This window comes from Miniopterus schreibersii (assembly GCF_964146895.1).
Source record: "Miniopterus schreibersii genome assembly, chromosome: 7".
Classification (NCBI taxonomy): domain Eukaryota; kingdom Metazoa; phylum Chordata; class Mammalia; order Chiroptera; family Miniopteridae; genus Miniopterus; species Miniopterus schreibersii.
The window spans coordinates 11,728,993-11,744,140 of record NC_138108.1 but is presented as its reverse complement, the minus strand read 5'-3'; the positions used below and the strand labels follow the sequence as shown (position 1 = coordinate 11,744,140).

The window sequence follows — 15,148 nt, the reverse complement described above, 5'->3', positions numbered from 1 at the left end:
GTGCCCATTCTGTAGAGGGGGTTACTAAGGCCACAGTGGGACTAGGATTCACCATCAGGGCACAGATTAGAACCAGAACCAGAAGCTGAAGCCTCTGTCCCAACCCTTTGGCTCTCAGGCCCTTGCCTGGGTCCAGTGCACTCACCCCATATTGAGGTGAGCCCAGTGTTCAGCTACAGAGGGAGGACAGGAAGGGACCCAGAGAGGAGTGGGCCTGAGCCAGGAGGCTGGTGTTGGGGAGCTCCCAGAGGACTGAGTATACACGTGGCAAGGCCAGGGCAAGACCTGGAGCACTGACAGGCAGGGCCTTGGAAAGCAGTACTCAGTGCTGGGGCAGTTGCTGCTGTGCTGAGGATCAAGCGAACTGGGTTTGGTTCCAGCTGTTCCACCTACTTGCTGTGTGACCTTGAGTAAGTCACCACCCTCTCTGAGCCTCAATATTTTCTAGTGAAATAAAAGAGGGTGAAAGTGACCTCAAAGCACACTTTTAGGATTAAAAGGCTAATCCCTCCTCCCAGGGCGTGCCACCTCTGGGTGCTCTGCTCCCAGACAAGCATTTACTACTGGAGACCTGGCAATTTTACCTGCATTGGCTAGATGAGGAAACTAGATGAGGTGGGCCTCAATGACCTCATTTCACAAAGGAGCAGAGGGTGGCTCAGTGAGCACCAGGCACCTGTTTAAGGTCACACAGCGAAGGAGAGCAAGATCCAGAAGCTGCCAAACCCCTCTTTGCAGGATCCGACACCTGCCTCGGCAGCCAAGCCCGGGAAGTCCCTCCTGAGGTGGGGGAGGCGAGCAGAGGGGCCAGCCCCTCCCCTCCAGCCCTTGCAGGTGTGTATTTGGGGGGGGACCGCTCCCCAGCAGCTGCGTCTCAGCCAGGCACCCACACCTCCCAGTAACACACACCTTCGGACACAAACCAGCACGTCCCGCGCACTGGCACCTCCCTGTGCCCGCGCGCACAGACCCCAGCACCTCTCCTTCCCCTACCTCCCGCGTGTCCGCTCCCACCCGGAGTCCTGAGCGGACTCAGTGGCCTCCAGACGCGTACGCGCCTCCACTGCCCCCCCGCGTCATGACGTCACGTGGGGTAGAGCCGGGAGACACTCTACTGGGGGGTGGGGAGGCGGCGGAGCTCCCTGAGCCAGGACAGTCACTCACTCTCTGGGCGGTGGGGCCGGGCACAGACAGCGCCGCCCCCCCTCACCTCCCCTCCCGGCCCGCCCCACACGCCCTCGGAAGCGCAGGCTCTCGGCGCAGCGCTGGGGGGTCCCCGGCACCCCAGCCTCTCGTCCCCAGCCCGCGGCACCTCCGGGCCCCCCTTACCCTCGAGAGGCACCAGGAGTTGTCGCAGGGGGGCCTCGGGAAATTCCCTGGACCCCTGTGCCAGGAGGTGCCCGGTGCGCCCGCCCGCTCCCCCCCCCCCGGGGGCGGTGCCCGGGGGCGCTGCCCCATGGAGCGGGGAGGCGGGCGCCGTCTGCTCTTGGAGCCGTGACCCAAGTCGGAGCTGTGTGTCGCAGCCGCCCCGACCCCCGCGGATCATGCGCCGTCGCCCCTGGCTCGCCGGTCCCGCCGGGCTGTGAGCCCCCCACTCCCCGCCCGTCACGGCCCGCGCGCCATGGGCAGCACCCACCCTTGCCCCTGGCTGCGGCTTCTCCGACCTGGGCCCCAGCCGCGGCCCGCGCTCTGCGCGCTCCTGCTCTTCCTACTGCTGCTGGCCGCCGCCCTGCCCAGGTGAGCCCTCACCTTATGCTCCGCCCTCCTAGAGTGCTGGGACCCCCAGCCTCGGGGGCCTCTGTCGCTCCTGCTGGGGCAGGGGACCCTGTAAGGAAGGAGGGACAGTGTCGCAGGAGAGTCCTGGTGCCCAATGACAGTGTCCTCAGAGGAGGGCGTTGAACTGGTGACAGAACATGGGCAGTCCAGAGAGACAGGGCAGTGCTCAGGAGAGTGATGGCTACTAGACGGGAAGGTGTGAGTGTGGGGAGCAAGTTCCAAGTTGGAGTCCTTGCGGTGCTGGGGGAATGCACCCCCACCCCAGGAGGAAGCTCAAACTGCCTTGCTCCACCCTGAGATGGCTCACAGGCAGGGACAGGGGTTGGGGGCTAGAAGGGTGCAGCCCAGGTGGGGTCGGTGAGAGACTGCAGATGGAAGGGTTCTCTGCGTGTGTGTGTGTGTTTGAGTGAGCCCAGCAAACTGTGTTGTGTAAATAGCAGTCTGTGTGTACACATGTGTGTGAATGTGAGAGCTCCTGGATTAATGTATGTTAAATTGAACACATATGTGTACTTGTGTGTGTGTGTGTGTGTGTGTGTGTGTGTAACTGTCGGATGAGGCGTGCATGTGTATAAGTGTTCCTGGGTCTGGGTCTGGGTGTTCACCTCAATGTGCAGAAGTGTGTCTGAGAATGTGACTGCCTGAAACATGTCTTTAAGAGTGGTCTTCTGAGGACGCTGTATACGTGAACATCTATGCCTGGGGATGTACTTATAAAATACTGTGTGTGCAGGCATTCCAGATGTGTGCATTTGCACATATTTACCTGTGTGGGTGTGCAGCTGGGTGGGTTTTGCTGGAGGTGATGCTGGTGAGAAGGTCAAGGAAAGGAGAATGCTTTAGGGGTATGCTGATGGGCCCAAACTTCAAAGGCAAGGGTTGAAACAGAGGGATTATGACCTTTGGGACAGATTGTGTATTATTAGATGGGGTCCTCCTAGCTCCCCAAACACTCACCCACCCCACCCCACATGCCTGCAGGTCTGCACCCAACGACATTCTGGGCCTCCGCCTTCCCCCGGAGCCTGTGCTCAACGCCAACACCGTGTGCCTGACATTGCCGGGCCTGAGCAAGCGGCAGATGGAGGTGTGTGTGCGCCACCCTGATGTGGCTGCCTCAGCCATCCAGGGCATCCAGATTGCCATCCACGAATGTCAGCACCAGTTCCGGGACCAGCGCTGGAACTGCTCTAGTCTTGAGACTCGAAATAAGATCCCCTACGAGAGTCCCATCTTCAGCAGAGGTAGCTTCCCTTCATCTTGCCCCTCTGCCCTCCCCATCCAGCACCTCCACCCCAGAACCTATCTGCCAGCCATCCCCAACCCACTCCTTCAAACTGGTAACCTCCCCAGGTGCCCATCTGCCAGCCATGCTACTCTTCTTCCTCTATCTGGTCTCAGAAAGCACCCCCCCCCCGTGGGGAGTGGGGGGCAGGCAGACAAATGGGGAAGATGTAACTCCAGGCTGGGCTGTGCGGGCTGAGGGTGGCAGGCTGCATGTCTGAGAACTGGAATCCTGGGTTATCCTGCCCTGTCACTGACACTGCATTATCTCAGGCCCAGGAAACATCTATATCTATGACCTGCCTCACTTACCCTCTACCTAGCAAACAGCATTGAGGCTGGAGAGCCTGTGATAAAGTACCCAGAAAGCATGAAGGGGGGTCGGGTACTTTTGCCAATTGGAGTAGGTGAGGGAAGCCTGGACAGGTAACAGGTCTGTACTTCAGAAGAAGCTCTTCCCGGCAGGGTACACCACCAGCCTCTGTATCAGCCTCACCACCCTGGAAAGCGCTCTCTGAATCAGAGTACTGGGTGTGTGTGCCTCCAGCCCAGCAGGCCTGGCCGCCCTGCCAATTTTCTTTTCCCCTCACAACTCAGAGAAACTGAAGCTGACTCCTGTCCTCCCTCCCCGCTGCTGGGTGACCCAGGTCTCACCTGGGCAACCCCTAGAATGGCTTTGGCTGGAGATTGAGGAAGGTTTTATCACTCATTTCTGCTCACACCCACCTCCTGTGTTGGTATCTTAGGCCTTGACTCAGGTGTTCTGGGAAAGATGGGAGTCCTGCATCCTGGCTGGGCCTGACTGGATCTCTCTCTCTTCTCCTCTCAGCTGGGTGGGACAGAGTGGGAACCCCATGTGGGACAGTGTGGGGACCTGGCTCTTTAGGACTTGTCCAATTCTCAGTTGACAGTGAAGGAGGAAGGAGGGATACCCCTATACACTTTGGCCTTGGGGCCTGAGGCTTCTGGGAGAATCAGACTCCAATGGACCCCAAGTAAAGAGAAAAATTAGAAAGCCAGGGCCTTTCCCTTTTCACGAGGACCCCTCCCAGGACCCCTGGAGCATTCCCAGCCTCCCCCAGCCCAGCCGCAGGCCGCCCGCCCCGCCCCCGCGCGCTCCCTCCCGCCTCCCCCGCGAGCCCGGGGCGCTGTTTCTCCCTGGCTGAGCCCAGCCCGACGCGTGTGGCGGCATGCAGCCGCGAACTAATCCCCGCGGGCCGCGGCAGACGGCTCCCGGGCCCGGCCGCGCCGCTCTCAAGGAGGGCGCCCCCCGCCCGGCCTCGCGCTCCCGCCCCGCCCGCCCCGCCGCTCTCCAGCCTCTCCAGCCGCGCTGGGGCGCGGGGCCCGGACACCCGCTGGCCGGCCCGCCGGGCGCCCCGCCCCGCCGCCCGCGCTGGCGGACGCGGAGCGACAGGACGGGCCTCTGCATCTTTCATGTCGCGGCCGGGCCCGGCAGGCTCTCGCCGCCGCGCGCCCGCTCCCCCTCCGGGTTTCTAGGTCACCCGCGTTCCCCGAAGCCACGATCTCCCTCCGGCGCTCGGGCCCCCGCGGTGAGGACGCGGGAGCCCTCGCTTCAGCTCCGCTCCCCGGGGACTCAGGCGGGCGCTGAGCCCCTCACCCCTGCCGCTTACCAAGGGGCGAGGCAAATCTAGCCCTTTACCCCTCCCGGGCCTCGGGGTCCCCTCTTGCCCTCTGGTCCTCCAGTCACCTCTAGACTAAGTGAAGCCAGGCGTCCTGATGGCTGCGCCCGGGGAGGCCCGTGCGTCCTGGCGGAGCACGTGGGGTCTTGGACACTGGGGGCGAGTTCCCAGCGGTGGAACCGAGCGGGGTTGGCGCGGCGCCAGGCGCTCCCGGGTTCACCTGCAGTTTAATAAGCGGGAGGTGAGCTGGGGGGACGAGTGGGGGGAGAGGTTAGGGGTGGAGGGGGAGACTTGCCGGGGCTAGCCGGGCGGGGCGGCGCCCAAAGCGGGGAGGGGGCGGGACAGCGGCTCCTGGGCTTGGCAGGGGTGCTGGGCTCCCTCCTTTGGCCTCAGAACACCGTCGTGCGTCTCCCGCCATTGCGACACCTCATTTGTACCTCTCCCTCGAGGGGACGACTCTGGCTTCTGGGAAGAAATTGCCACTCCCCCCTCAGAGGACCTCTCTCATGCCACGTCTCAGTTCACCCTCATCGGGGTCATTTCCTGACGGACTAGCTAAATTTAAATCCCATGGGACCACTTTGGGTGGCAGCCAACCCCTGATCTAGGCCCTTCCCACAGTTTCACTTCTTTTTAAGCTATGGATTGTGCATTGTGGGGGCAGGTGACCTCAGTTTCCCCCAAGCGGAATATCAGGCTGCGGAGCCCTCTTCCGGCCCAGGCTGCCAGGAGGGTTTCTTAAGGGTGCATTCTGCCATGTTTAAAATACAGAAACTGCTAGGAAGAGGTGATCGGTCGCTTGGGCTTTCCATCTTAATGCTGCTACTGTTACCTAATTGTCCTGACACCTTTTCTGAGAGGGATTGGGCTGAAGGGGTGGGGTCTCTAATGTAGGAGAGAGAAGGAAAGGAGGTTGAGCACCTGGAGTGGGTGTTGGGGAAGGCAGGGCTTATAATAAGGCTTTACCCGGCCAAGGAGAGGGGATGGGAGTGGTGCTGAAGGCTGGGGTTGGGGGACAAGAAGAGGGGCCTCTAGGGGACTAGAGTCAGAAAAAAGCTGTGAGAGGGCTCTCAGTCCACGCTGGCTACTTTACCCAGCACAGGGGCAGGTGTGACCTAAGTGCCAAGGGCACTAGTATTCCCAGCTTTTCGTTCTAGGACTCAGAGGCTTGGTGCCTGGGTGTGGGGAGTGCTGGGCAGAATATCAGCTAGAGGGGAGCTCTTCATTGAGAGGACTAGAGAACCAATCCATCTCTCACTCAGGATCCAGGGACCCAAGGGAGATTGGGGGGGGGGCTGCTTCAGGCTGACTTGGGCCCTGCAGTGAGAGGTGATGAGAGGACAGGGAGAGGCTTGATAGAGGGGAATGTAGTAGATTCACACAGCAGGTCCTGGAGCTCCCACACAGTTTAGGTACTGCTCTCCCTAAGGCCCAGATCCATGGAAAACAAATAGAAAGAAGGTAAGTGAGGCCCAGCAAGCTAGGCTCCCAGCAAAGGGGAAGCCAGCAAATTAGAGTCCAGCCTCTGTTCTCCAAGGCCCTGGCTTGCTCTCCTCCTACCTCCCTTTTACATTCATCCTCAGGGAGTCTTGGTTTTTATGTCCAGGTCTCCAGTCTTGATGTATGCAGTAGAACTGAGATGGGGACACAGAGTAACAAGCAATCATATCCCAAGGTGACCTAAGGTGCCATTATTCTAATGGCACCCAATAAATCAGCCAACACATACTAAGTACTTGCTGTGTGCCAGGCACTCTTCTAAAGCACTTTATCTGTTTTAGAATCCTCAAACAATCCCCATTTGGTAGGTCAATCCTCATTTTACAAATGAAGCTAAGAGAGGTTAGGTAACTTGCCATTAGTTACACAGCTTGTAAGTGAGCTGTAGGACCAGGACTCAAATGCAGGCCAGCTGACTTTAGAGATTCCACTCAACTCCTGCCATACTGCCCCCCAAGCTAAAAGGCCACCATGATCTCTGTGTGCTCAGAGGTGAGCTGTGCAATGCAAGATAGTCCAGGAAATGAAACTGACATGCGTGCACACACACACACACACACACACACACACACACTCCTACCCATGTTTGTGCAAACATGTAGCCACATTCAGTGTCATCCCTAAGTGTTCCCATATGCACACAACTCTCTCCCTCTCCCTCATGAGCACACACAGGCACATGAGCACACAGAGATTATTTGCACAGAGGGAATGGAGACCAGACCTTTCCCCTTCCCTGTCTCTTTGATTCAAATGGGCAGGACTCAAGCTTCTCTACCCCCTCATGATTCCCACTGGCTCCTGAATCCTCTCTCCTCCACACTCCCCTAGCCTCCAAACCTCCTCCCCCAGCCCCTTTCTGGCCGTTGGCTTCAGCCTGTAGCAGCAGCTGACTCCACTTAGATGCTGGCAGTCCCTGTCCCAGATCAAAGGCAGGGCGGCTAATTGTGTGTCTTAACGAGCCCCCCCTCAATGCTCCGGGCAGCCCAGCTGGCCATGGCCCCACCCCTCTCCCCCTCCAGCTGGCCAGATGGCACAGTGCCTGCGTCTGCCCCAGACAGTCGGGGCCAGGACCGAAACTGGGGCCTTGAATGGGAGCTGGGGCAGACCCAGTGGGCTGGACTTCTCTGAGGCTTGGATGCTTAGAACAGAGGGTGGCCACACAAACTCCGCCTGGTCACACCTATGTGTGGCTGTGACAGCTAGTAGAGGCCATCGGATGGTTTCTTTAGCTGCCTGTGGTAGGTAAGGGTGTTCTCTGCAGGCTGTGGGCTGCATTTCTCCAGATTCCTCCAGCCTGCCCTTGGATGTAACAGAACCTGGAAGATGATGGTGAGACCAGCGCATCCCCCTCGACCAGCCTCTTGCTCTTTCCTGGTGTCATGCATAGACAGGGCCATGGGAACTAGGAACTGGGCTACCTGGTTTCTTACTCAGCAGCAGGTTGTCCCTAGAGTCAAAAGTCTTTCAGCAGAAAGTTGTCAGGCCTGGGAGCTGGGAGAGCTGGGGCTGGATCCAGCTCCATAACCCCTGTGACCTTGGGTATCTCCCTTTTGCAGTGTGTGTGTGTGCACGCATGTGTTTTGGAGGATGGATTTCTGAGGCCTGGACTTCCTCTGGAGGTCTGAATATTGCTATTTGTCTTAGGAGCAGGCTGATAACTCCCTCAGCAATAAGAGAAGTGCTTCAGAGTTCTACAGACAAAAGGCAATGGATAAACACAGGGTGTGCTTCTGAGCTTGGGTCTGCCCTCCTTTCTTTTGGCCCCACCTCCCAGAGCAGCGCCTACTCCTCTGCAGCTCCCACCAATTCCCAGCATCCTCTTTGTAGGCTCTAGCCCATCCCCATCCCTTCTTGTCTGCTAATAGCTGGGCTTCTTATGGTAAAGTCCCAAGATACTATGAACTGGAAAGAGAAACTAGAGGACAGTCTGCTTTATGGGCTTCTGGTGGCCCAGGTCATTTATTCTAGAGTGGGTCATGAGCTACTGGGCTCTGTCCCTAATCAGGGAAGCAAAAAGCAATGGCCTGAAACTATAGAAATAGTGAGTGAGGTCAGACAGCAGGAAGACCTCAATAACAGCTAATGTTTATATAGTACTTACTATGAGTAAGGTATTATTCTAAGTACTTTAAATTTACCAACTCATTAGTTCTTGGAACAGCAATGAGGCAGATAATAACCCCCCGTTGTACAGATGAGAAAACTGAGGCACAGAGAAGTCAAGTCACATGGCCAAGGTCACATAACTATTGACATCAAGTAAGTGGAAGAACCTAGACTTGAACCCAGGCAATCTGGCTTTAAGTTCATATTCTTAACTACGACTATACATCTTGGGGTATTTTGTTGTTGTTTTTTAATCCTCTCCAAGGACATTTTTTCATTGCTTTTCAGAGAGTGGAAGGGGGGAGAGAGAGAGAGAGAGAGGGAGAATGAATCATCAATGTGAGAAAGACACATCAATTGGTTGCCTCCAGCTCTTGACCTGGCTGGGGCAGAGCCTGCAACTGAGGGATGTGCCCTTGGCTGGAATCAAACCTGGGACTCTTCAGTCCCTGGGCTGACACTGTAACCACTGAACCAAACCTGCTAGGGCTCTTGGGGTGTTTTGTTTGTTTGGTTTTTGTTTTGTTTTGTTTGGCTAGGCAGGAAAGGCAGGAAGAGAACAGGGGCCTGTGATGCACATGGAGAGCACTAGGGGTAGGATTGGGCTAGGTCTCTGTCCAGTCCTGGTTGGCTCTCTGGATCTGTGAGTCCTCTGAGAGCATGTCCTCCCAGTCTTTGATGCTGGGATGGAAGGACCCAGAGTTCTTCCTCTGAACCTCTGGCCTCCCCCAAGGCCATCAGCCTCTGGCCAGTTTGGGGCTTTCTCAGCAAAGGCCCATGGCACAAGTAGATTCCCTTTGTATGAGGACTGTTGATACTCTTGGCTTCTCCCATCACCTACACAGGTGCAGAGGCTGGTCAGAAACTTGTACCAGCACCTGCTCCTAGCTAGTCCTCTCTCAGATGCAGAGTAAGTAAGAAGCAGCCTGTGGGATGGGAGCCAGACAGTCCTCTGCAAATAGGCCTTCCCCTGCCATAGGCCCAGACCTACCAGGGCTATCCCAGAGAGTAGCTCAGGCTGGGAACACCAAGGAGGAAAGCAATATAGACAAGTCCCTGGGCAGGCTGGCTCCTGAGAGTGGCTCCTCAGGGAGTCTTTGTCCCCCCTAAGCATCTCAGGGAAAGTGTCTGCCTTAGCTCTTCCTTCCCTCTCAGTTTTCAATACTACTATGTGCTTGACCCTATGCAGGGTGCAGGGCTCCCCTGAAACAAATGTCAGCTGACCTAGACTCACCACCAGTAGCTGGGTGGTGCCCTTTTCTGAACAGACTTTCACAGATGTCCTGTGGACAGAAAGAGGGGAAACTCTGCTGGTCGATTTCTCTGCCTCTCAACTCTGGCCCTCAGAGAGGGTTCTTTGCTGGACTGAGGGGGAGGCACCAGGCAGGCAATCTTGGGGCCAGGAGCTTCAGGAGGACACCAGCTCTTCTGATTTACCCTCTCCCTATTAACATTTCCTGCAGCTTGGGATTCCATCACTGGTAATTTATTCTTAAGGTTACATTTGCCTTCTTTCTGCAGACTTATTGTTAAAATGCAAACATTACATTTGAGGTAATAAATTAAGTCCCTGATTTTTAAAAGAATGGTTATCAGATCCTTTCTGTCCAACAGGAGCGATGTAGACACGAATTCTGAGCTTGCTAAGGGCGATGTTAATGAACAGAGAAAGGCATGCCAAAAAGGAGGGTTATGAGGAAGACTTCCGCCCCCCCCCCCCCATCCCCTGTGCAGAACTTCTGGTGTGATTTCTGACCCCCTTTGACTTTGTGCCCTGTAACACCCTTCCCCCAACACTGGGCTTCCGTTTCCCTTCTGTATGGTGGGAAGATTGCGTAGGGAAGGCAGAAGGATGGACTGTCAAGGCCGCTCAGAGCCTAAGTCTCCTGGATCTCTACCTGCAGGTTTCCGGGAGAGTGCCTTCGCCTACGCCATCGCCGCAGCCGGCGTAGTGCACGCGGTTTCCAATGCGTGCGCCCTGGGCAAGCTGCGGGCATGCGGCTGTGACGCGTCCCGGCGCGGGGATGAAGAGGCCTTCCGTCGGAAGCTGCATCGCCTGCAGCTGGACGCGCTGCAGCGCGGTAAGGGCCTTAGCCACGGGGTTCCCGAGCACCCAGCCCTGCCCCCTGCCAGCCCTGGCCTGCAGGACTCCTGGGAGTGGGGCGGCTGTAGCCCCGACGTGGGCTTTGGAGAGCGCTTCTCTAAGGACTTTCTGGACTCCCGGGAGCCTCACAGAGACATCCACGCGCGCATGAGACTCCACAACAACCGAGTAGGAAGGCAGGTGAGAGCCAACCTCCCCACCCCCTTCCTTTGCTCCAAATCCCTCCGCCAAGGGCCCCTCCCCTTCCCCCCCCCTTGCCTCTCCTCTGGGGCAATGCCTCCCCCTAACTCATCACCTTTCTCATTGCTCCCTCCTAATTCAGTCAACAAACATGCATTGACTACCTACTACTGTGTGCCAGGCAATTGATTAGACCTGGGGATGGAGGGTAGAAACAACCTCTGCCCCCATTAGCTGACCCTCTGCAGAGCAGCCTGCTCTGCCCATTTCCTCCCGGACGACGTTGAGAGACAGGGTTGCAGTCATACTTCAGGGGTCCTGGCTCAGCCACCGCCTACCCTCCCCTATAAAGTGAGACATTTGAACTGAGTCATCCATAAGGCCATCAGCTCTAGTGCTCCATGATTCTGTGGTTCCTCTGCCGTGACCCCCCTCCTCTCCCAACCTTTCTGTGCAGAATGGGGAATTCCTCAAAGTGAGGTTCCTAGGAACCTCTGTGGAACTGTGTCCCAGTCTCCCCTACCCTTAAATGTTCATACTACCTCACTCAAAGGTTTCATTCATTTGAAAGAGAGACAGAATGAAAGTAATAATAAACTGAATTTATTGAGTGCTTACTATATGTTAGGTACTTTTATGTTTGGAGCACGTTACTACATATTAGTCTATTTAATCCATACAACTACCTATTGAGGGTACTATAATGAACCTCAGGTCTTAACCTGATATGGAAACTGAGGCACAGAGAGACTACCGGCCCAAGGTGATGTAGCTAGTGAGAAAGTGGTAGAGTCAGGATTCATCCCTGGGCAGATGACTCTGAGGCCCTGCCCTTTCGCTTACAGTGTAATCTACCCTATGTGCATGTCTACACTAAGGTGCCTCCTTAGCCCTCAAGGTAGCTCAGCACCCTCCTTTCCTGGCTATTTGGCCCCCACCCCACCCCTTCTCTTGCCCTGCCAGGTCTGCTTAGGCCTTGGTTTTGGCTTCCCCTCACTCTGGCTTGCACCTTCTCCACCTCACTCCCCTTTCTCCTGGCCTCTCAGCCAGGCTGGTTCCACAAAAACACCAAGCTGATTTAGCTCTTCCATTCTGCATTAGAGGTGAAGTAAACTGAGGCATATCCACCCTCAGGTCAAGTGTAGCTCCCACCCAGCCCTGCCCCATCCATGCAGCTCTTTTCCCAAGCTTCAATACTATCCCAGCCCATACCAACAGTGCCTCCTCCTCATCGTTAAACTGGTTAATTAATGGCTGCTGCCTGTGGGAAGCAGATGTTCTGGAGCTGTTGGCCAGGGGAGGCTTTGGGCTGGTTCCCACGTGGTGCTGACACCGCAGGCTCCACATACAGGCTGCAGAGCCCTTTAAAACTTGGAGGAGCAGGGTCTCTTCTCTCTCTTATGGCTCTCCTGCCCAGGTTGGAGGGCCCCAGATCATCGCTCCCCAATCGGAGGGAGTGTCAGAGGGAGTGTTTTTGAAGTGGAACGGGGAGCGAAGGATGTAGTCAACTCCCTCTGGGTCCTCTTGGGACAATAAAGCAACGGCTCCTTTGGGAGGAGACTCCAGAGACAGGCAGGGCATGGGTAGGTTCTGTTCCCCAACTACCTCCTTTGGAGGTCTGGGAACCTCTCTCCAGTTGCACTGGGTTGGAGGGTCTGGCTCTTTGTGTTCTGTTCCCATCCTGTACTCAGGTAAAGCCTTTGGGCCCTGCTGGTGTTCACTGTTTCCTAGGAGGAACTGTGGTGCTCCATAGTGGGCACAAAAAGCCCCAGACAGTATACGGGGGAGGGGTGTCTCTCCCCCACCCCTCCCCCCTCCTTAGGCTCCCAGCAAGTGGTTTCAGGGTCCAGAGGGGGAAAGGGGCTTTCTCAGACTCCCCAAAGCCCCCACTCACAGCCTGGAGCAAGGCCAGAGGCTTTGGGGCTGGGATGTAGTAGGGCCAGCAAACCCCTGCTCTTGGCCCCCACCGAGGGCTGGAAGGAGAGGGAATTTCCCTGAGGATCTGGGATCCCCCCTCAGGAAGCAAGAGCCTCCAGCCCCAAGGGGCCCCTGCAGGTGCTGGGAAAGGCGGGCAGGAGAGGAGGGGAGCAGGAAGGAGGGAATTCCCCCAGGGCCTGGTGGGAGGTGGATGTGAGAGCAGAAAAGCAGGCCCACTTCTTCTCTGGACGGCATGGCTCAGGAGCTGTGCCACCCTCGCCCTCCAACTCTGTTTCGGGCCTCGGCTTTTGCCTCTGTTCAATTCCCATTTTCCATTTTGGTTTCGAAAGCCTCTGGCCCTCTCAGGGCAGGCCAGTGTCTCGTGTTGGAAGGAGGGCAGTGGGGCTGCCGCGGGTCACCTCTCACCGTGCCTCCCTCTGCAGGCCGTGATGGAGAACATGCGGCGGAAGTGCAAGTGCCACGGCACGTCAGGCAGCTGCCAGCTGAAGACGTGCTGGCAGGTGACGCCGGAGTTCCGCGCGGTGGGGGCGCTGCTGCGCAACCGCTTCCACCGCGCCACGCTCATCAGGCCGCACAACCGCAACAGCGGCCAGCTGGAGCCCGGCCCGGCGGGGGCGCCCTCTCCGGCCCCGGGCGTTCCGGGGCCACGCCGCCGGGCCAACCCTGCAGACCTGGTCTATTTCGAAAAGTCGCCCGACTTCTGCGAGCGCGAGCCGCGCCTGGACTCGGCTGGCACCGTGGGCCGCCTGTGCAACAAGAGCAGCGCAGGCCCCGACGGCTGCGGCAGCATGTGCTGTGGTCGCGGCCACAACATCCTGCGCCAGACGCGCAGCGAGCGCTGCCACTGCCGCTTCCACTGGTGCTGCTTCGTGGTCTGCGAGGAGTGCCGCATCACCGAGTGGGTCAGCGTCTGCAAGTAGCGGAGGGCTCCCCTTCCTGAGACCGGCCCTTTCTCTGCTGCTTGCCATCTTGACAGAGTCGCCCTGGCTCCTGAGAGAGGAGGTTGAACCACATGATCTTATAGGAACCTCCCGGTTCTAAGGGTCGTCAAGTTTGTAATCCTGGGAAGGTCTAGACCTCATCACTCACGTCTGTGGGCTCCAGGACTGACTTGCCTCCCCATCCCTGTCCCAAGCTCAGACTGCTCAGACATGGCTTCTGCCTGGAAAGTGTCAGCCAGGCAGCCCCAAACCTGTCTCCTTTCATTCCTTCACCCTTTCCCCTGGAGTGCGAGGGAATGAATCAGCTGATGGGCAAGGGGAAGGGGATTACAAAGAAGAAATGGACATAACTGAGCTGCAGTGATTCTAGAGAGGCCCCAGGCACCCTCCCCGACAGGCCTCGGCCCCTCGCCATTCAATTAACAAGTATTTATTTTGCACTCTTTGTGGCCCGGTACTCTTCAGGGGATGAGGGGTGCTGGGATGTGAATAAGAGAGACGGCACCTGCCCTCTTGGAGTTTACATTCTGACTGGGGCGACGGACAATAAATAAGTAAATGCGCAAACAAGTTCATTTCAGACAATGTTGTGTGTCATGCAGAAAATAAAGCAGAGTGCTGGATGTAGAGTGATTTGGGGGAGTGGGGCTCTTTTAGATAAAGCCATTGATTGTTCCAGAGAGGCCTCTGGGAGTTGTAATACTCTTGAGAGCCACATGGTGAGGAGAGGCATGCACAGATTGGGGGTGAGGGCTTTCCAGGCAGAAGCCATGTGAATACAAGAGCTCTGACGAGGAATGGCAGAGGCCAGTGTGATTGGGGTGAAGAAAGCAAGGGGCAGATTAGCAGGAGAGGAACTGGGTGCGGGGCAAGAGTCACATCATGTGTCCTAGGCCAGGGTAAGGAGGCGGGATTTTATATTTAAGAGGAATGGAAACCTTCACAGGGTTTTAAGCAGGCAAGTGTCATGGCCTGATTCCTACCTGGATTACTGTATGGGGAACTGGCCGAAGGGGGACAAGTTGACAGCGGGGGAGCCAGTTAGGAGACTATAGCTATCTTCCAAACCAGAGATGGGGCCTGGGCTGGATAGAGTGGAGGCAGGGGATGTTGACAAGGGGCTGGATCAAGAGCCCTTGATGCCAGAGCTCTAGCAGTCCACCTTGTGTCTGAACCCTCTGCCACAAGCCAGGACGAGTGGCGGTGCCCAGCAGCACCCGTCAGCAGAGACAGAAGGCACTCTGAGAGGAGTAATCCTGGGCAAGACCCAGCTCAACCCAGCCCAGTGCCCCAGGGAGCAGGTGGGGCTAGGAGGTGCGGCTGGGAGAAGGGTGGCGGGGGAGGGCCAGGAGACTCACTGTCTGGATTCTGGTCTCTCTGAGTCCAAGAAGGGGAAGTGGGGTATATAAGGCTGGGGTGGGGGAGGGGGGCATCTTTCGTGGGCCTCTTATACCCCCAGATCCCCAACTCAGGGTGCCCTTGGCAGGTCAGCATGCACATCCCCACCCTCATGCCCCCATGAAAACACTGCTGAACTGGTTCAGTGTCACACTTTCCTTGGTGCTCAGATCTGATGTTTTTCTGGAACAGACCCTCAAGAAGGAGGAGGGTGGTGGAGAGCAAGGTGAGATCAGGATCCTGGGGAAAGAACACTTCACCTACTTCATCCAGGCCTC

At 57.1% G+C, this 15,148-nt stretch overlaps 1 protein-coding gene across 1 annotated transcript; it reads left to right on the top strand.

Annotated features, from left to right (window-relative positions):
* Positions 1-1,482: 1,482 nt before the first annotated feature.
* On the top strand, positions 1,483-14,097 carry WNT10A (Wnt family member 10A). Its single transcript, XM_081142194.1, has 4 exons — positions 1,483-1,737; positions 2,758-3,020; positions 10,214-10,593; positions 12,954-14,097. Exons 1-4 carry the CDS (start codon positions 1,622-1,624, stop codon positions 13,449-13,451), a joined length of 1,257 nt encoding a protein of 418 aa, XP_080998320.1. The 5' UTR covers positions 1,483-1,621; the 3' UTR covers positions 13,452-14,097.
* Positions 14,098-15,148: the final 1,051 nt, after the last annotated feature.

Bases quoted from the DNA above. Each gene is read 5' to 3' on its own strand.
- WNT10A (XM_081142194.1), top strand. From the start codon at position 1,622: ATGGGCAGCACCCACCCTTGCCCCTGGCTGCGGCTTCTCCGACCTGGG. The intron at 1,738-2,757 runs GTGAGCCCTCAC...ACATGCCTGCAG, and splicing joins CTGGCCGCCGCCCTGCCCAG to GTCTGCACCCAACGACATTC. The intron at 3,021-10,213 runs GTAGCTTCCCTT...CTCTACCTGCAG, and splicing joins GAGTCCCATCTTCAGCAGAG to GTTTCCGGGAGAGTGCCTTC.